Source organism: Haliotis rubra, unplaced genomic scaffold (assembly GCF_003918875.1).
Source record: "Haliotis rubra isolate DU_JTF1 unplaced genomic scaffold, ASM391887v1 Scf731, whole genome shotgun sequence".
Lineage (NCBI taxonomy): Eukaryota > Metazoa > Mollusca > Gastropoda > Lepetellida > Haliotidae > Haliotis > Haliotis rubra.
In genome coordinates, this window is record NW_025767448.1 from 497,517 (window position 1) to 518,564 (window position 21,048).

General features: G+C 39.7%; 2 protein-coding genes across 2 annotated transcripts in view; one reads left to right on the forward strand and one right to left on the reverse strand.

The window, feature by feature from the left end:
• Window positions 1–7,664, reverse strand: part of LOC124259667 (cell division control protein 45 homolog) — a 34,662-nt gene extending 26,998 nt beyond the window's left edge. The window contains exons 1-5 of the mRNA XM_046693844.1: window positions 7,546–7,664; window positions 5,766–5,825; window positions 5,131–5,223; window positions 3,195–3,289; window positions 2,465–2,579 (exon numbers count right to left, since the gene is read on the reverse strand). Coding sequence (XP_046549800.1) covers window positions 2,465–2,579; window positions 3,195–3,289; window positions 5,131–5,223; window positions 5,766–5,825; window positions 7,546–7,596 — 414 coding nt within the window. The 5' untranslated portion in view covers window positions 7,597–7,664. The remainder of the gene's footprint in view (window positions 1–2,464; window positions 2,580–3,194; window positions 3,290–5,130; window positions 5,224–5,765; window positions 5,826–7,545) is intronic.
• Window positions 7,665–7,963: 299 nt separating this feature from the next.
• On the forward strand, window positions 7,964–20,805 carry LOC124259652 (ubiquitin recognition factor in ER-associated degradation protein 1-like). Its single transcript, XM_046693831.1, has 12 exons — window positions 7,964–8,067; window positions 9,003–9,114; window positions 9,381–9,413; window positions 11,681–11,802; window positions 12,430–12,560; window positions 14,190–14,262; window positions 14,987–15,055; window positions 16,788–16,865; window positions 17,735–17,776; window positions 17,942–18,027; window positions 18,320–18,401; window positions 19,650–20,805. The coding sequence occupies exons 1-12, from the start codon at window positions 8,065–8,067 to the stop codon at window positions 19,719–19,721; spliced, it is 903 nt and encodes a 300-aa protein (XP_046549787.1). The 5' UTR covers window positions 7,964–8,064; the 3' UTR covers window positions 19,722–20,805.
• The last annotated feature ends 243 nt before the right edge of the window (window positions 20,806–21,048 follow it).

Genomic DNA, 21,048 nt, shown 5'->3' on the forward strand with positions numbered 1-21,048 from the left:
CAAACAATCTTAGAGCCCTAACCGAATGATCCTTTAACCCATCAGGAATAGTTAAACCTTTGTGAGTGTAACTCATACAAATGGCAGAGACAAGCCACCTAGATATGGTCTGCTTGTTCGCCGGAGGACCAGCCTTACCACCGCCATAACAGCAGAACAGCTGCTTATCTTTCCTGATAGCAGCCGTTCGTTTGACGGTGGGAACGCCACCAGAACCCTGTCTGTCCAATCGAGCTGGAAAGCGTCCGAGGCGATGGCTTTGGGATCCGGTATCGAGAGCAAAACACCAGAATCTGGTCCTTCCAAAAGCAAACAGATCCATCTGGAATGACCCGAACAACTGGGAGATAATCCCCAAAATCACCCAGCATCTACTAGTGTGGGGCCAGGATACATCAAGAGAGTGCGTCTGCTCGAACGTTGTCCGCCCTGGGGAGATAAACAGGCATCACCCGTATGTCGAACTGGTCGCACCAGAGCCGAAACTGCCACGCCTCCTGCAGGAGAGATGGGGAAACCGTACCGCCCTGCTTCAGGATATAGGTCATTGCCATTTGGTTGTCCATCTCCGGACGAACCACATGGCTTTGAACCTGCTCCCATAAGCGTTGGAACACTATCCGGACTACCTCAATTCCAGCACATTGATGTGCAGTTGCGCCTCGCTCTGCGACCACAGACCTGAGACTGACAGGTGGCCCAGCACACACACCCCACCCTGTGAGGGAGGCGTCTGTTTGAATCAAGATATCTGGCGAAGGGATGTCCAAGGGGATCCCCCTGGATAAATTCACTGCCATTGTCCACCACCGCAAATGAGGATTCAGCCATCCCGGAGTGTGGAGAATCAACTCGTAACCCTGGGAGTGAACCCACATTCCAGCCAAAGCTTGCTGAATGGGTCGCATCCTCAGTTCCTAAGAGTATAAGAGTGATCCAGGTCATCTGCTGAAGTACTCAAGGGAAGTTGGAGCTTCTCAACAATTCAAAAGAGTACCTGAGGTGTCTCAACTGCTGCAAAGCTACCCCAAGGGGTAGATAACTCAGAGTGAGCGGGAGATGCAGGCATGGCTATTTGGACTGGATCAATCTCAGGAGGTGGACCAGATGAAGAGCCAGGAGCTACCGAAGCCGGATGGGCTGGAGTAGACGGCTGTATTTGGTTCCAGGCTGAGGTTATGGCCCTGATCATCATATTTATATCGGGGATCGCTGTAGGAGTGGGTATGTTATCAGGTTCCCATGACTCAGCGATGATCCTAGAGTGAATCAAAGGATTCTCAGAGCGTGTAGACGGAACATCATAAGAGACTGTAGGCCTATTAGTGGTATCAGAGCAATGATCACCCGAACGTCGGTCAGAGGAACTGTATTAAGATCTTGACGTGGTAAGTACCGAAGTAGGTTGGTAAGCCGGTGATCTGGATTCCCTAGTATGGCTAGGTGATCCGGTATGATATGAAGAACTAGTCCGGGTTGCTGTAGTTCTAGTTGGTGATCTGGTTCTTATTGGAGCTCTGGTTCGACTATCCTATGTGGATCTGTACTGTGATCCCGATTGGTCAATGACTCTGTAAGATGATCTAGATCGTATAGGTGACCTTGGTTGGTAAGATTTGTAAAGTGATCGGGATCGATTTGAAGCACTAACTGGAAACTGTGATCGTGATCTGGATCTATAAGGTGATCTGGATCGAACAGGTGATCTGGTTCGGTGATCTGGATCAGTCTGGCGATCTACTTCGATGTTGTGATCCGGATCGGTTAGGTAACTTGGATCAGTCCGGTGATCTGATTCGAGGTTGTGATCTGGATCGATCAGGTGATCTGGATCGGTCCGATGATCTACTTCGATGTTGTGATGTGGATCGGCTAGGTGATCTGGATATGTCCGGTGATCTGGATATGTCCGGTGATCTGATTCGAAGTTGTGATCTGGACCCGTTTGGTGATCTGGATCGGTTAGGTGATCTGGATTGATCATGTGATGTGGATCATGGTTGTGCTCCGGATCGTGACTGTGATCTGGATCGTTCCTGTGATCTTGATCGGCACGTTGATCTAGATTGGGCTTGTGATGGTGATCTAGATCGTTGTGGTGATCTAGAATGATGTGGTGATCTGGATCGGCGATTAGGTAAAGAAACCTGAAGTGTTGATTTATGATGAACGTCACCCGGCGACGCTGTTGTAGCCAGCTCCGTCGTCAATGAACTGTGGGGAGACAGTTGGCTGGTTGAAAGCGGTTGGCCAAGCTCCAAACAAACTGAGACAGTCGAGGAGATATGTACCAATGATCTGGATGATGATAGTGTCAAACTTTTCATGACATTGTTTCTTTAGATGTGTGTATCATGTATGTAATGAAACCACAGCAACAAAAAATTACCCCGCCATATGCTTTTCTGACTTACAACTTGACTCAAACCGAAGTGATGTGCGACAAGACGTGTTTCTGACTTACACTATCGTCCCTGAAGACTTCATCGTACTCTGGCAGCTCCGTCAACTCCTCCTCCTTCATCAACAACTTGACCTGCACAGCGTTGAACACGTTGTGGATGTCTACCGGACGGTGACTGCAAGCAAAAGAACATATCATATTCAGGTCATGAATCATACTACTCAACTAAAGTTAAGGTCCACATGATTCCTTCATATTACTGTGTCATCGCAAATTCTTTCCTATCACTAAAGTTAATCTGTTACTGCATGATAGATTAGTAATATGAAAGAATTAGTGGTCTTTTGAGGTATATTTCAATTTCTGCACCATGGCTGATTACCTTATGTTATATGAAAGAACTAGGTGGTCCTTCACTAATTCTGAGCAGCATATTTCAGTCATGTCAAAGCATGGGATATTAAAACATGGGTTCGAATCACTATTTGGACAATAATTTAAAAAAATAAAAATCTAGATTTTTGTAATCATATATTGTGTTTATATGTTATGATTTACATATATTTCAAATTTGAACGAAATTGGTGAAGAAATAAAGATTTTACAAAATTCTACCACTACACTATTATATTTAAAAAAATGTGCATTCTATATAATAGCTGAGCCATTGTTTGAGTTTTTAGTGGCTTGATTATTTATAGACTGCTGGAATATCACTGAGTGCGGCGTACACCAACAAACAAAGTTACAAACATTTTCCTACAGGGAAAATGCTGGAGAGGAAGTGTACCTGTCACTGATGTAGAAGCGGACGTGCTCCGGTGGCTGCAACATCTCAACAACATCCACAGTGGCACCGCAGTTGATCATCACAACATGCTTGATCTGGAAACACCGACAGTAGCGTGAGAAATATTATCATGTCTTATTAAAGATGCCATTTTGTTTCCTGGTGCACATTGTTGCAGAGCATCATGAATGCTAGTATATCGTTTCAACACAGGCAATAATTTGTGTACCCCTCTGATAAGCTATGTTTGCAGAGCATCATGAATGCTGGTATATCGTTTCAACACAGGCAATAATTTGTGTACCCCTCTGATAAGCTATGTTTACAGAGCATCATGAATGCTGGTATATCATTTCAACACAGGCAATAATTTGTGTACCCCTCTGATAAGCTATGATTACACAATGCCATTTAGAAATGAAATACACAATGCCATTTAGAAAGTGGTCAAATATTACGTTTGTTATATTTTGGATTAGACTTTCTTAGTAAAGTACCAAATCACCAGAACACAAAGTCAGACACCTAGCCGTGGGAGCGGTGTCAATTTACACTTATCAGTACACAAAGTCCACAGTCTAGACTACCAGTTGTCCGACTTCCATTTTGCAGAATGTTACATTTGACCACATACTACATTGCATTGTGTAATCATAGGCCAAATACTGACCAAATTTCACCTACAGTTTTTACCATTTGTCATTTAGTCGAATATGTAATATCAGTGGGTGGGCAGTGAGAATACGGGAAGAAAGACTGGAAGAAAAATCTAAACCAATCTTTACAGGTGAGATGCTGACCCACTACCAGAGGTTTAAAGGCCGGGGTTCAAACCTATACACATATGGGGTGCGACCTCCTTGCCTTGTTAAAGCTGTCTTTTGATGCAAATCCATGCACTATTCTAGTACATTCCATGAAATATCACAAAATTGACTAACCGGTTCATGATGAAATTAAGCCACATTGTAAAGAAGTATGTTGTGAAGGTTCACTGTAACATGTATGTATGCAGACAGCCTACAAAACATACACTTTGAAAACATATTTCTCTTTTTCAAACACAGATTTGAAGTTCCGACTGTATCAGTCAGGTGCCCAGATTAGGTGCGTTTCCATAGAAACAAGCCTGTGAGTTGGCTAAAAGTTTCATTCAGGGTTTCATATTTCAGGCAGGATGTGAAAATGACTCCCTCCCCACTCCCCTGACCCCATGCTGTGCAGGGTTAGGGATGTACATTTATTTGATGCTGACACCACCATGTTGAAGATTTTATTTTCAGAACATAAGTAAAATTTGGAATTTCATATATGTTAATCAAATTAATCTCTTTAGTCATCAAAACATGTAGTGAAAGAGTTGTTGGGACATTTACTATAAGACACATGTTTATTCTAGTAGTAAATTCCAAGGTTAACTTTTGACATCGCCAGGCTCTTGCCAGGCACCCATAGCTTAGGAATCCTGTCAGAAAACATCTACACTGCTGAAGAGTTGCCAACAGGAGACTAACTAGAAACCCACAGGTTTTTTGGAGGTTTGCACCCCGGCCTTAAAACTCATGATCAGCATACGCTCACATGAAGAAGGGAGACAACTCTGCACAGAAAGATCCTTCCTGACTGGGTCACCTTCTCATCCACATGTGTGTAGGCTTGTTGAATCATAATTGTGGCGTCTACCCTCCAATTTGTCTACACATCCATTTAACATATATGAGAACTCACGCCTTCTGAATTCTCTACGAAGGCCTGCTCCAGGTCTGAATCATAATTGTGGCGTCTACCCTCCAATTTGTCTATACATCCATTTAACATATATGAGAACTCACGCCTTCTGAATTCTCTACGAAGGCCCGCTCCAGGTCTGAATCATAATTGTGGCGTCTACCCTCCAATTTGTCTATACATCCATTTAACATATATGAGAACTCACGCCTTCTGAATTCTCTACGAAGGCCCGCTCCAGGTCTTCCAGGCCACTGACCGGGACAATGGTGTATAGGACCTGGTCGCACTGGAACAGATACTGAAACAAAACATGTAACCATAGCAACAAGCATCCGCTGACTATAACAATGGTGTATAGTGATACTGAAACACAACACGTAACCATAGACTGGGATAACAGTGTACTCTCAAACTGACCCAAACAAACATTTGTGTAGACTATGTGATCTATTTCACTTTGATCATACATCAAAAAAAGGTGGAATCAGAACTTCTTTTCCCATCTTAAGGGGCATTATATTGCTATGTCAGTTTGTTGCTGACATTTCTCCAGACATGAGGCCAGTCTCCTAACCCACGTCAGAAGTAAATGTAAAGAGAATTCAAATACTGACTGACTGACTGAGTTTGGTTTTACGCCGCTTTAGCAATATTCCAGCAACACCACGGCGGGGGGACACCAGAAATGGGCTTCACACAATGTAACCATGTGGGGATTCGAACCTTGATCTTCTGCGTGACGAGCCAACACTTTAACCACTAGGCTACCCCACTGCCCCAGAATTCAAATAAAGAAGAAAGAAAAGAAACAAAATTACAGAATAAGACATATCTGCCAACCTGCAAAATCTTGCACGCACATAATGCATCCACATCGAAAGACACCAGTACTAGAACTCGCTGAAACAGAAGAAAGAATTTTACAGTTTTTATCATTACCGTATACAATGACTGGTGTCAGCACATATGGCCTAAAATTATTCAACTAGGTAGGAAAAGTTCATTAGGCTATGTGGGCATTCAGGCGTTATGGACTTGATAATGATTATGCTATAATACGTCTTACTTTCAATGTCATTAGAATAATGATTGTAAACAGAATGTATATATTTTAATATGGGATATCATTACAAACTCAGAAAGTTCGTTCCCAGAAAACAATTATATCCGTCCACAAGGACGCCACAGGATTTTAGTTAGGATTTTAGAGGTACTTCATCAAATTTCTGTGTCCCACATGTCCCAAAAAATGCTGTTTTAGTGACTCACAAATTTAGAAAATGACTCCCAAAAGCTCCAAAACAATAAATAAATGTCAATTCCAAGCTCTAATCGTGAGTAAAGTTCATCAAATAGTTTTGAAATGAAAAAAGGGAGGTAAAATAGTGCTAACATGATGAAAAAGATTGAATTAATATCAAGTTGTGTTATTTCATACCTTTAAATCATATCGTTTCCGGATTTTGTAAGAGTCAAAATTGTAAGTTCAAAGAGCTTTTTTGAAAACTCATCATTTTATTTATTCTGAAGACAGCTCTTTAATTTCAAAGAGTGAGAGCACCTTCAAGTTCCTTAAAGTGATAGTCACTTTTCCACATCATAAACATCAGCTGCATCATCAATGTCACTCTTCGGCAGGTCATGGTCCTCGCATACCATGTTATTTTTTAATTTTTTTTATTCATTTCAGTGAAGCATACAAGATGGCATATGAATATAATTTGATGAAACAGTAGACAAGCATTACATATGCATCGAGTACTAAGAAGGTGTAATCCATAAAGGGTTGTTTGATTGGTTGATGGTGTCCAGGCCAGAGTGTCATGAAGAGGTGCTTAGTTAGAATGAGTGAGAGTGATTTTAGTTTTTACGCCGCTTTTAGCAATATTCCAGAAATATCACGACGGGGGACACCAGAAATGGGCTTCACACATTGTGCCCATGTGGGGAATCGAACCAGGGTCTTCGGCGTGACGGGCGAAAGCCTTAACCACTAGGCTACCCCTCCGCCCCGTTGAACCAGAAAGTAGGAGAAAGTTGTACCCAGGCATAATGATTGATTGATAGGAAAGTGATAAAGATAGACATATACTAAATCCAACAAGACTAAGCCTGAGGATTTTACAAGCGTGTAAAAGCATGCCTCATTGGGCAATTGGACCAGTTCATGAAATATCACTTTGGGTAAGAGTTCCTTACGTACCCCCACCTAATTTTTTCAACCAATACCAAGATATACAAGTAATGAAAAGTACCTTATAAAATAAGCGGGGGAACGTAGTAACCCTTTCCTCACCATCGCCTGTTAATCTGCATTATTGCATAGACTGTCTCAGAACATTAGCAAATACTCAAATGTTTGCTAGTTACCTCTCATTCTAATCAAACCCTGGGTATGTAAGTAGACGCAGGTCAAGATGTGTTTACAATTAATTAAGTTTACTCTCAAATTTATATGCGACATGTGCTTTTTTTTAAAGATCACATTGAGGTAGCTGCTTCTAAAAGCATAACTTTATCTTCATGAAATTGTAAACACGTTCGCCCTTCTTTACATTTGTTTATGTTTTCGTATGAATTTGATACGATGCTGTTTTTGTATTTCATTAGTGTAGTGTACCTGATTTTGTATAGCGTCATAGAAATTCTTCTTAAAATCCTTGACAAACATTATGATCAGAACAAAATCTTCGCAATGTTTTCGTCCGTGTTATTCGATTTTGGCGCGGTTCCCTGGGCTGACACGACCAATGCGTATATGACACAAAGCTAACGATTGGTTGAAGATTAGCAGTACTAAAACAGAATACTTTATATTCCACAGATTATATACCTTTGTGGGCGTTTTCTCGTATCAACATTATGTAAGAAAAATGTAAACATGACTGATATGAGTTACATTTGACAGATGTGAAAGTGGATAATTGTAATTTGAAGCAAAACATATAAAAAGTTAACAGAGAATCTGCCCAATCAGGGGCTCGCTTCCATATGTGAGTGTTGAACCGGAAGTAAACAAACATATCGCCGGGATTGTGCGTGCGTACTGTTTACTTCCTGTTCAGCTGTTAAGCAGTGTCATTGCATATGTGATTCACGTCTTAATATAACGAGTAATAGTTCTATCACGGATTGGAAAATGGTACGTGTCACTAACTGGTCGTCATTCGCTAAAGTGTATACACACAGATGTTTAAAGCCGGGGTTCTAGCTTATGTGATAGATCTAGGAAAATAACTAACTGACTTTCTTGAGAAATGATTTCAGACGTTGCACAGTAGGTTAAACATATTGTGAAATGTGCTGCCACCAGTCTTGTTCATGTCACAAACATAGAACAAGTAAAAGTTTCTAATGTCCTTTATGTCTTCTTTCTATTTATGACACCTATGTCACTTTGTAACTGTAAACACACTCTAAGCATGATGATTTTAGATTTCAGTGTTTACACAAGATCTTTATGATATTTACTGGGTTTTTTGTTACACAATTATTTCATAACCTATCTTGGAACATACATGGACAAAGTTGGGTGTCAATATCTTTGGGCCACCAATCAAAGGAAGACTGGACATGACAGACGAATGTATACATTGGACTTGACAAAGGTTGCGTATGGACTAATCAAAGCAGACTATGGACATAGCACATAAATTTTGACTGTGGACCTTACAGGCAGAGGTAGACTATGTACATGACAGACACGTGTATACTATGTAACTGACACAGGTAAGTAAGACTGTGGAGTTAACAGGTGTAGATTGTGGATTTGATAAAGGTAGTGTGTGGACATGGTAGACAAATTTAGACTGTGGACATGAAAGGCAAAGGTAGATTGTGATCATGACAGACAAAGACAGACATGACAAAGGTTTTCTAGCATCATGCTATTGAATACTGTGCTTCACTTTCACAGTTTCAGAGGTGTTTTCTTCTAAATCGCCCTTTAAGCAGACCTTCATGGCCTGGCAACCCGGCGCAATATAAATAACTAACTGTATTATAAAATGTAAGATGTACAGTTTACCAATATACTGAGCATCAATTTTAGTTATTCAATATTCATTTCATCATCAGTTTGGTTTTGGACATATGTTTCCGGAGGTGGGTCGCCCATTCCAGACCACCTACCGATGCTACTCCGTCACGATGCTGGGAGACAGAGAGGATGTGGAAAGGGGAGGCAAAAGTGAGTTTCTGACATTTACAAACAGTTCGGTTTATTAAGAGAAGAAACAAACAAAATATATTATTGTTATCAATTATCACAACAGGATTTTTATTCTAACACTTTTTGAAATTTCAATTTTAAAATTTATGACTTTCAATACTAATGTCTCTGCAACTGTGTTACAATATGCATCAGCCGTACTCATGAATACCGTAGAGGTTTATATAGGTAAGATTGTCTTGATTCATATGACATGGATTTAATCTTGTCTGTTGTGTTTTCAGTTATAATGCCACCTTCAGCTCTCGATCAGCTCAGTGAGTATATTCAACTGCTTTGTGCATTGTGAGTTTGTTCTGTAGTGATGTCCAGACTGTCCACTGAATTGGTCAGACAAAAAACCCATCTTTTCTAATGGTGTCAATATCTACAAATTATCAAGGGAAGAAGTATCAGAAAAAGGTCAGGTGAACGATTGTCAAATGATACTTCACAAATAGAATACTAGAATATTATTAACTGTAAAACTAACTTTCCTAGCAGTATAAAAATAATGAATTGAGAATTTGAATATTATATGTTAATACAAACTTCTTGATCCTGGATGATGCCCTAAACATGGTGAGACTAGAAAAAATCTTGACAAACAAGCAGGTTTCTCCCTTTATCTGGTTATCCTGCTGGGCAAATCATGTAGGAAGCCAAAAAGCACTGTAAGTCCCCTTGATCCCCAGTAAGGTGGTAAAACTTTGGTTGTTAGTGGTTTATAACCTGCTTTTAATTGGTAACAATGAATCTATTGAATCTACTGTCTTCTTATTTTAATTATGGCCAGGTTGGTTTTATTTTACAATTGTGATATACCCATCTATTTTAGCTGTCCTTTGTTGACAGATATTTTTAAATGATTGCCTTGTTTTCATAGCTATATGGCTGTAAAATTGCCGGTGCGATGTAAAATTTTAACTCACTCACTCACCCATAACCATAACTGTCATATTGCTGGAATATTGCTGAATAGGCCATAAACAACAAAAAAACAAACAAAATAATTTTAAGTCTGAAATGAGCTGCAGAATGTTTGGTTATGAGCAATAATGTCTACACATTCCTGTGGCAGTGAATTGTTAATTTAGCATTGATATTACAACTTCATTGAATTTGATTTATAAAGACTTGCTCCCAGATCATATTTGGAAGTCAGATGTGTGACGACAATCAATGCCATTTTCCAGCTGCCTGTACTGGTGGCTGTATCAGGTGGTCAGACTCTGTGACTTGGTTGATGCACGTCATAGTATCCCAAATGCATGAATCAGTGCTCATGATGTCAATCACTTGCCTGTCTTTATAAACAGCCATCATATAGCTAGAATAGCTGTCTGTAGCATCAAACAACATTGAAGACAATTCAAACAGATATTGTCATATATTAAAACGCAGAGAGGAATAGCATTTGAAATTTTTTTTCTTGAACCTTGAATGCCAGCCAGCAAGAATACATGTACACTTACATTTGTGACAATGTCTGTTGTTATGCATGATCATGTACATGCAGTGTATGGACATGTATGGTAGATACTTATATGGGAGACAACTCCTGCAGCCTTGTGTGACGGTAGCGTCAAGCTGATTATATTTGCATCCTCTGGGGACCCCTGTTTGTAAACCCCACTTCCTGAGTAAACTCTCAACATGGTTTATTGTGTTCTGTTTGGCCACGGCCTTAGAAGTGTATAGGATTCAAATACACAACAGTACACAATTAGAATGTTTTGTGAGTGAACATGATAGACAATAGACTTACTTTGGCTTCGATGAAAATAGAATAGTAAAACAATGAAACATCTGACATCCATATCAGATGGATGATCACGGAAAATATGCAAAATCTTACCTAAGGGACCATTCCTAATTTACGGCATGGGGGTGATGATGATTTTTATGCAGAAGCATGTGCAATGTGAATGACCCCGTTAAAATTTACGTACGACGTATGTGACAGTACACACACACACACACACACACACACACACACCTGCATATAATAACATGTACAAAATCAATGCACCCACCCCACCCCACCCCTTCCAATAATTTTTAAGGATAAATTTTAAATATCTTTATGTACAAAATTGTTGACCACCCCCAGCCCCAATATATGTGTACAAAATTGATGACCCCCTACCTCCCCAGAACATAATTGCTGAACCCCTTCCCCTTAAAATCATCATCACTCCCCCATCTGAGCCATAATTTATGAATGGCCCCTAAGGTTTCATCAGGTGCAAATAGGTTTCATTTTGTGAAATTGAGACCTGGATTCACACTTTTAGGCAACAAATCAAGTAAAACTAATTTAATGTTTTCCCAAAAGTATTTTGAGTAGACCTCATTGGTGTACAAAACTCAATAGACAGTACAAAGGGGAGAAACAATGTATTGACAGACCAAGGACAACCATCAAGTACCACGTATGAATGCTAACCATGATCTTATGTGAATGAATACTCAATGGCTTCAAGATTATCTGCAATCCTGAATCATCTTGTGCTGCAGTGTCAGTGTGTGTGTTTGTTTGCAGCTCGTCTCAACATTCAGTACCCGATGTTGTTCAAACTGACCAACAAGAAGCATGGCCGAGAGACGCACTGTGGCGTGCTGGAGTTTGTGGCAGACGAGGGCCGGATATACATCCCATACTGGGTGAGTGACGCTCAAAGATGGAGTGATTTGTCAGCTAATATAACAGCCTTGAGTAACCTTGAATTCATTTCAGGTCAAACGTTTGGCAGAATGGATAGGCAATTAAATTTCAAAAGTGTAGGGAACACTGACCTTTAAACATTGAGCTCATACCTCCAATAAACTCTGAGTTGACGACCTTCCTAAACACCAGGGTACCGTTGTACAAGGCAGTCTAGTGCTCGTAACTCCTTTAACTTGTTTTGTACAACGGCAGCCAAGTGTTTATTCACAGACTTTCAGAATATGTCAGGCCTTTAACAAGCTGAGGGGGAAAATATACAGTCATGTTGTCAGTAATGATTCTTTTCTCAAATATCTTCAGATTTTGTTGTTCAAAGTTTGTGTCTTGGATGCAGAGTTGTCTCTGAACAGAGTTATGTCCCTTTAGCTATGCCTGGATTCGCTTAATTCCAGATGACTACAGACATATTTCCATTTCCTTCAGAGGACAGATGTTATTGATATCAGAACCAAGGTCTTTGTGTTTTTAGTAATTCACTGTCTATTTTTGCAATTAATTTAGCAGCATTATCAGAATCCTATTTGCATATTTCAGATAATTGGAAACTTGTTTACCTTTTTCAGATGATGAGAAACCTTCTGTTAGATGAGGGTGGGCTGATACAGATAGAGAATGTTTCTCTCTCAGTTGCCACCTTTGCCAAATTCCAGCCTCAGTCCGTCGACTTCCTCGACATCACCAATCCAAAAGCTGTGTATCCTTTCCAACCAGATACATGTAATACTTCTATACTCTTATAAAGTTGTGAAACGTGCACATTGATGTGAAATTCTGGTATTGTGAAAGATCGAGACACAAGTGGGAGTGAATTTAGCCTTACACCGCTATTAGCAATATTCCAGCAATAGTGGTGGCGCGTGGTCCTGTGCTCAAAGCTCAGGTCACAAATCGGTGAAGTTAAGCAGCGTCAAGCTCGGAGAGTCCTTGGATGGGTGACCGTGTTTGGCAGCTTGACTTCTGAGAGTTTCTAGGACTTGAGTCCTGCCCCACAACGAAGCACATGTGACACATATGGTCTCACCTTAGGCAAGTGAGTTCGTTCAAAATTGTCTCTGTTCACCCAGCAGGAAAATGGGTACCCGGTGGAAAAAAGTCATATGACTATAACCTTCTAGCGCCTAACAGGCAGCTTGGGTTATCCGGGGTAAAAATGTGCTGTGCCTTGATTGTTAGCGCTATGAGCATACCTAGTGTGGAGTTTGGCGCTATATAAATGGACACATTATTATTATTATTATTAATATCACGGTGGGTCACTCCAGAAATGGGCTTCACACATTGTACCCATGTGGTGATGTGACGAGTGGATGCTTTAACTACTAGGCTACTCCACCGCCCCAGACGTAAGTGGAAAATATTTGAAATGGCTTGTATTTTTTCTTTTTTATCGTTCATAGCCCACTGTTGTCAATATTCTTTCAGTCTCTTTGAGATCTGAACATTTGTATTGTTGATATGTTATTTGTCATACTTCGGTAAGATTAACATGAAACTATGGTACTTAAAGCTTGTGTTCCTGTTATGTTTTACAGCAGCATTTCAGTAATTGATATGACAAAGGCAAAAGACCGACCTGTGTTTCAGCTAGTGGTGGTCCGATTAATTGAAATAATCGAAGATTGGTCGCAATGACAAAACGAACAAACAATCGATCATGTTTTCTCATAATCGAACACAAACAATTTTGGGACACTTGTTGGCAATAACAATATTTTTCAAAAAAGTTGATTTTGTCTCGACATGGCATAAGCACTATAAGCTCGTTCCAAGTCCTGATTAAATTTATCTTAACAACTCCAGGAAATGTATGTTCCTAACACACTAGTCATCCTTTAAAGATGTGAAATTTGCAAATGCATTTTGTGCAATTTGCGAAAAAACCCGAGAGAACTACATGTTTTTTCTTTATTTTTTGTGCATTAACAAACATAACCAGGAAAATTTGATAAATGACGCTAACCAATTATTTTCGATGATTGATCGGTTGTGATGAACCAATCATCAATTATGAGATTTACACCAATTCCCAACACTAGTTTCGACTGTGAAAAATATATGGGGCAGATACAATTGGTTTAGTATCTGGCAACTGTATGTTCATGCAACAGCTACATGTCACATTAAGTTCCTTGAGTTGAGTCCTGTAGGATGTTAATTTATACACCACAGCGGATTTATTACTCTAGGTAATTGTTAATGAGAGTGAATCGGTTATCACCATCAAATTTACTAATTTTACCAATTCCACAGACTTATGGTGATTGTGAATGTCAATCATGTGATAAACAGATGCCAGCTTTGTCTCCTTAACTGTTATGTACAGACTTGAAAATGCTCTGAGGAACTTTGCGTGTTTAACGAAAGGAGATGTGGTCGCCATCAAATACAACGACAAAGTGAGTGACAAGTGTCCTTCATATTCTGGCCATTAGGGCTGTATAGTGAATGATATGTGGTGTGGTGTCTTTCCTTCTATCACTCTAGATTCACAGCAAAAAAGCAAAATATTCTCATCAGAACAATATCAGAAGATCTGTTATTAGCTCTGTTACAAAAATCCTTTCAGTAAAAAAAAACTATGGTTGTGTGGGTATCATTGATTACATGCATGGTGGTCATTCACATTGTACATGGTTCTCCGTAGAAATCATCATCACACACACCCCCAAACTACCTGCACCCCTACCCCACCCGCACTCCCAAGCCATAAATTATGAATGGTCCTATATGACTGTTAGGGCTGCAACAATTCGGTTCGATTCATTGAATCTGACACCTTAGTTTCGAGTTTCGATTCGATTTTTGAATACCTACGTAAACAATTTACACACAGCCAGAAGTCCAACTCAAGCAGTTTCGAGCTCTGAAATAAGGCGAAACGTGATTGGTTGACAACGGACGATGGATTTCCCCCTAAAAAGACGACTCTGTTAAATGAAATATGATATTTTTACTTGTATGAAGAATCGAATAAAAAATGATCGAATCGAGGGTCCAGTATCGAAAATCAATTCAAATCGAGGTCTGAGTGAATCGTTGCAGCCCTAATGATAACAAACACACCTGCTATTGTAATAGTGCCAACTGTGTCTGTACAATTCCTTGATGTCTGTATTTCAGATCTATGAGTTGTGTGTCCTGGAAACCAAGCCCGGTACTGCAGTGTCCATCATTGAATGTGACATGAATGTAAGTACACGCTTCTGGTAGTCCAGGGCCTAGAATTTTGAAGCTCTCTTAGCTCTAAGATAGTCGTAAGTTAATGTTGGGGTATGGCACTTATGACTGTCTTAGCGCTCAGATAGTCATAAGTTAATGTTAGGGTATGGCACTTATGACTGTCTTAGCGATAAGATAGTCGTAAGTTAATGTTAGGGTATGGCACTTATGACTGTCTTAGCTCTAAGATAGTCGTAAGTTAATGTTAGGGTATGGCACTTATGACTATCTTAGCGCAAAGATAGTCGTAAGTCAATGTTAGGGTATGGCACTTATGACTATCTTAGCGCAAAGATAGTCGTAAGTCAATGTTAGGGTATGGCACTTATGACCATCTTAGCGCTAAGAGAGCTAAAAAAAGTGGTTTGAATATTGACTAAAGGGGTGGTTATTAACACCATCCACAGCTTATATCCAATTCCACAGATTGACCTGACCAAGTTGAAGTGAATGAACTTTGACCAAACATCAATCATCTGAACTGTTTTAAGATAATGCTTTCAGATTGGGCAATAAGTGGATGATGATTTGGAGATTTTATGTCCGCATCGACATAATGCATATTTCACATGGTTTAAAATTAAGTTAACATGATGTTTTCCTGTCATGGAGTCTTCTTATTCTTTCTGTGAAGAGGATCTGTGTCCCTTAATGGTCATATTCCCTGTAGTTTCAGGATAAACGTGAACGTTGAGTCAGACAGGTGTGCAGAGAGTCCAGAGATGCCAACCCATACCATTTTATCATATTTGTTACGAAAAAAACAACACAAAATATGCGACCACGATAGCAGTAACAATTTATGAATTGTTTTAAAAATACATTAAATTAAATTATGAAATAGCATACACAATAAATTTCATCCACATTTTATTCAGTACAAGCTATTTGTGGATACTTACTATGGATTTAGTGGAGTACAATGTTAATAAAAAGTTCTTAGAATATGTATACATATTTTATTAAATATGAACATTCTTTGGAAAAGTTCATACAAATTTTGGCCCCAAAACTAACTGTTGCATCAGTTTTTGGCCAAAATACTAATTGGGCTAAATTAGGGTTGGCATCTCTGGTAGTCCCGACACCAACATGTTTCATACCTTAAGAATAATAATAATAATAATGATAATAATAATAATGGTAATAAATGATTGTCCGGATGCTTGTATGTGTTAGTAGTCTGAAGACATTAAAGGACATATTGTCATGATAGGGTGTAGAATAGAACTTCATTTTGGTAGCTCATTCAGGTGGGGCATATAGATAGTACTACAGTTGTCGCATTAGAATGCAACAACAAGCCATATTGAAGCTGGGCTGTTAGGTTAGATTTTTTACTTTGATATGTCATATTAAGTTTCATGTCACATGAACATTTGTTTAAAGAGATTTACGTTTAGTTCTCTATCAGTTTACTAAGAGATACATGTTAAGTTTCCCCCAAAGTATGTTAAGGAAATTCACATTCAGTTAATTTAGTTATGTTCCAGTGTTCAGCATGCCAATAATTGTATTACCACACATGGTCCTGTTGATGATTTCAATAAAATGTCAGCACCATTAACATATCTGTCTGCTGATGGGTTTGAATTAAATATAAAAATGTCATGAAATTCAGGAACACTACAAAAAAAGGAAAATAGTCTTTAAAACATATTGTGGTTATTGTAGCCTAGTTCTGCTTGTGTGTTGTGTACAGGTAGACTTTGCCCCGCCCGTTGGTTACCAGGAACCACGCTCCCAGAAGCAGGAGGAATCTCTCGCCACAGATGGAGAGGTGAGTTTCGTATCCATGGTTACAGGGGTAGACACGTTCATCGGATGCATTGTCACTATTGTAGTCAGGTGGAGTATGTTTTTTGTGTGAAAGTGTGCAGTGTGTTGAAACTCCAGTGCCTCGTGAAACTTGTGGAGCTCTGCATGACACACCTGAAACAAATTACTGACAGCACAAACCGTATATATATTTAAAGTGTAACTGTGCAGAGTTAAGGCCCTTATGCAAAAATTGACTTTTGGCCATTTTGTTTGTCAAATTCCAATTTGATGTCATTGTGCCTTTTCCCCCAAAGGCAAGCTGATGTGAAACAGAAATCCTGTAGAAGAGAGTGAGTGAATGAGTTTGGTTTTATGCGTTTTTTTAGCAATGTTCCAGCAAAATCACAGCAGGGAACACCGGAAACTGGCTTTACCATTGTACACATGTTGGAAATCAACCCAGGTCTACGGCATGACGAGGGAACACCTAACAATCACCCTGAAATCCTGTAGCACATGTCCAAAGCAGGATTAAACATTCAACTCACTCACTCACTCACTCACTCACTCACTCACTCACTCACTCACTCACTCACTCACTCACTCACTCACTCACTCACTCACTCACTCACTCACTCACTCACTCACTCACTCACTCACTCACTCACTCACTCACTCACTCTCACTCACTCACTCACTCACTCACTCACTCACTCACTCACTCACTCACTCACTCACTCACTCACATCCACAAAATGTTCATTGTTCTACGGCATTGGTAAGCCTTTGATAAACAATAGACCAGTTGTAACATTACGAACGCTTTGTGCATCAAGGCCCTGGACTCTTAAGGATAATAGTGTTTGAATGTTTGACTTTGTTTTTCAGGAAATGGACACTGGTGCAGATGCTGTAGACAGCGCCTTCAGAGTGAGTAGATTTGCATGATAGAGTTGCAATGATTGAATGTTATATGAAAGAGGAAAAACACATTATTTAGGGATTGGTCAATTTATTTAATAGAAATGTGCAGGAGGGAGATCTTGTTTATCCTTACCAATCTGATGATGTTTATGTTTGGTTCTATCAATGCAGGCTTTCAGTGGCCAAGGTAACCGTCTTGATGGAAAGAAGAAAGGAACAGACAGTTCGGCTGTAGCATCAAACAGTGCCCCAACCAGGTCAGGAGTTAGCTCCCTTAGTTTGAATCAGTTTCTTATGAACTTTCAGCTCTGACAATTGAACCAAGGATCTGTTTAAATCAAGCAATTCGGAAAGGGTAAGAGTGTAAGCTTTTCATGCTAGAGACACAGGTTTCACTCTGCACATATTCAATGTCCCAAGACCCCAAATAAACCTAGAATATGGGTGAATACTTTACTCAGAATGAATTAGAGGTATTCAGATTAAATAGTAAATTTCCATGGACGACAATGAATATTTCGTGTTCCTTTAATCTGTGGTATATTTCAGAGGTATTCCAAACTACAGCTACAAACGAGGGACCTTGACATTCATCAGAACCTCCAGGCCAGTAGCCAATGGGAGCGCAGACGTAAGTCCATCCTCTGTGTGGCAGGGAAATCCATTCCTGCAGTTATCGTAACATTTCGTTATATATTTGTCAGGTTGATTGATTAATTTTGTAACTCACATGGAAAGACTTGACCTGAAGACGTTGACACATGCAAAGCAGTTTTGGTGTACCACTAAACACAGGACCCTTGAAGATCCAGGTTAGAATTGATCTTCAGCAACCCATGCTTTGATCTTCAGCAACCTATGCTTGTTGTACGAGGTAACTAACAGGATCGGGTGGTCAGGCTCGCTGACTTAGTTGACACAATCATCGTATCCCAGTTGTATAGATAGATGCTCATGCTGTTGATCACTGGATTGTCTGGTCCAGACTTTATTTACAGACTGCCGTCATAGCTGGAATATTGCTGTGTGTGGCATAAAACTAAACTCACTCACTCACTAAACACAGCTAGACCTGTACCTGTCAGTAAAGTATCTCAGTGTATAGTAGGTACTGGCTTTTGATTTTAAATATTATTTCAACTAATCTACCAGTCTCTTCATTCTTCACAAGATTTTGTCATTGAATTGAACTTTTATTGACTTATTAAAATAATAATATTAAAATAAAGACAAGGATCGCTGTGTCATACAGGTAGCCACCTTGTTATCCAAACCCAGTATAAGGTTTTAGACCTTGAATAATGACATGATTAATCCCACAATGATGATCTTGTATACATTTCTTAACATTTTTGACCGCCTCCGTGGTGTAGTGGTGAGAGCGTCCGCCCGGAGAGCGGAAGGTCGCAGGTTCGATCCCCGACCACGTCATACCAAAAGATGTTAAAATATGGTACTTGTTGGTCCCTGCCTGGTGCTCGGCATTAATGGGTACAACGAGGACTGGTCGGCTCGGAGTCAGTATAATGTGTCTGAGTAGGGTATTCATGCTTCACTGTGGCATGGTATCTCAGTGGGCTAGCACTATAAAACCAGCTTCAGTCTGGGATAGTACAAGCAGCCATACATCCACATACACAAGCATGCACGGCGTCATATGAGCGAAATATTCTCAAGCACGACGTTAAACCCAATTTCACCTCACCTCCCATCACCTCTTAACATTTGTACAAACACCTGGTGTCATCATTGGTCATCAGTGAACCATTCACTGCTGTTTTGCCTACATATATCTGTTTTAGATTTGTTTAACCAGATATGGTTATGCTCTGGCATTGATATGTTTGAACTCCCAAATTCTCAATTCTTTCTTTGCCAGGACAAGGATGACAAGAACTTCGAAGCCTTCTCAGGAGAGGGTCAGTCGTTACGAAGGAAAGGCAGGAAATGATGGCAGTGCATGCTGGACAATTGTTGATATTTATTTCATTGTACAGATCATCCACACAATACTTCATACTACAACAGACAGTAGCATTGGGTCATTAAATGGTGATCTAATCAATGCTTCTGTTGGGATTTAGGTAAATCACAGTGATTGGAAGAGACAAACGGTCTTGGGATATTTTCATGATTTGATTATGTTTGACAGACATCAGTTTTCATTTTTGCTAGAAGTTCAAAAACTTTAGGACATTAAGGGGTTTTGAGGTATCATGCTTCTCATACAAAAGACACAAGTTTGAGCCTAGCATTTGTGAATGGTCGAGTCCAAGTCTGGGTGTCTGTGAGTAGAATATGGACTATAATTAAGTAATGTCATACTCACCATATTTTGTAAATCTGATCTGACAATGTTCTGGAAAAATACAACCTACTTCTGGGAAATAGAGCAACAATAGGCTGCTTTTACAAGCTTCTCAAAGGCTTGAATCACCTGGACATTTATGGCCTAGCTTTAAAGAACCTGACTTTTGAGGCCAGCCTACAAATTCATTATACTTCTTGCTTTAAAAAAGCCTTGATGTTTGTGGTCTGCCTTCAAAAGACTTTGTCCTTTAAGGCATGTCTTCAAAGGAAGCGGAATCTTGAGGTCAGCCTACAAAAGTCCTTTTTCTTTGAGGTCAGGCCTCAATAGGCCTTAACGTGTCAGGTCATGCTTCAAAAGGACTTGACGTTTGAAATTTGTCCTCAAAAGAGCTTAAATCATTGAGGCAAGGTGTGGATGGTGCTTGCTTAGTCAAATGCAGAAGACTTAGGTTTCGTTTGAGGGTTTGGACTTGTTTCTATCCAACAGAATCTGCCTGTTAAGAAGTATTGAGAATTAATAAAAATGTGCCAGAATGAGGAGAAAAGTCACCAGAATTGGAGATGTTCCATCTGTTCATCTTGTTTCAGAATTTACATTTAAATTCTGTGACAACTGAAGTGCTGGAAATGATCTGTGTTGGTGATTGTTGGGTGTCTGTAACATGTACAATGTCCTTCAATCAAAGGAAGATGATCATTTTGTAAATAAACATCTTTTGACCTCACCCCTATTATTGTTGAGTCATAACTGTGTTTGGGTTCAGGAAAATATAGTATTCACAATTTGCGAAGGATCAAATCATGGATTCAACAGAAAATTATGATGTGGGATCAAATTTGGTTTAAATATCTAAGCTTATTGTAAGCATGGATCCTTGGTTTCAGTATGTCATTTCATCTTGTGGATCCCATACCTGCTTTTGACAGGTGTTGTGTACTTGTCAGACTCATTCCATGGTTTGCAAAAT

What these genes read in the sequence shown, in the direction of transcription:
- LOC124259652 (XM_046693831.1), top strand. An exon ending in TCATTGAATGTGACATGAAT is followed by an intron (nt 15,056 to 16,787) that starts GTAAGTACACGC and finishes TGTTGTGTACAG; the next exon opens with GTAGACTTTGCCCCGCCCGT. An exon ending in CTCTCGCCACAGATGGAGAG is followed by an intron (nt 16,866 to 17,734) that starts GTGAGTTTCGTA and finishes TTTGTTTTTCAG; the next exon opens with GAAATGGACACTGGTGCAGA.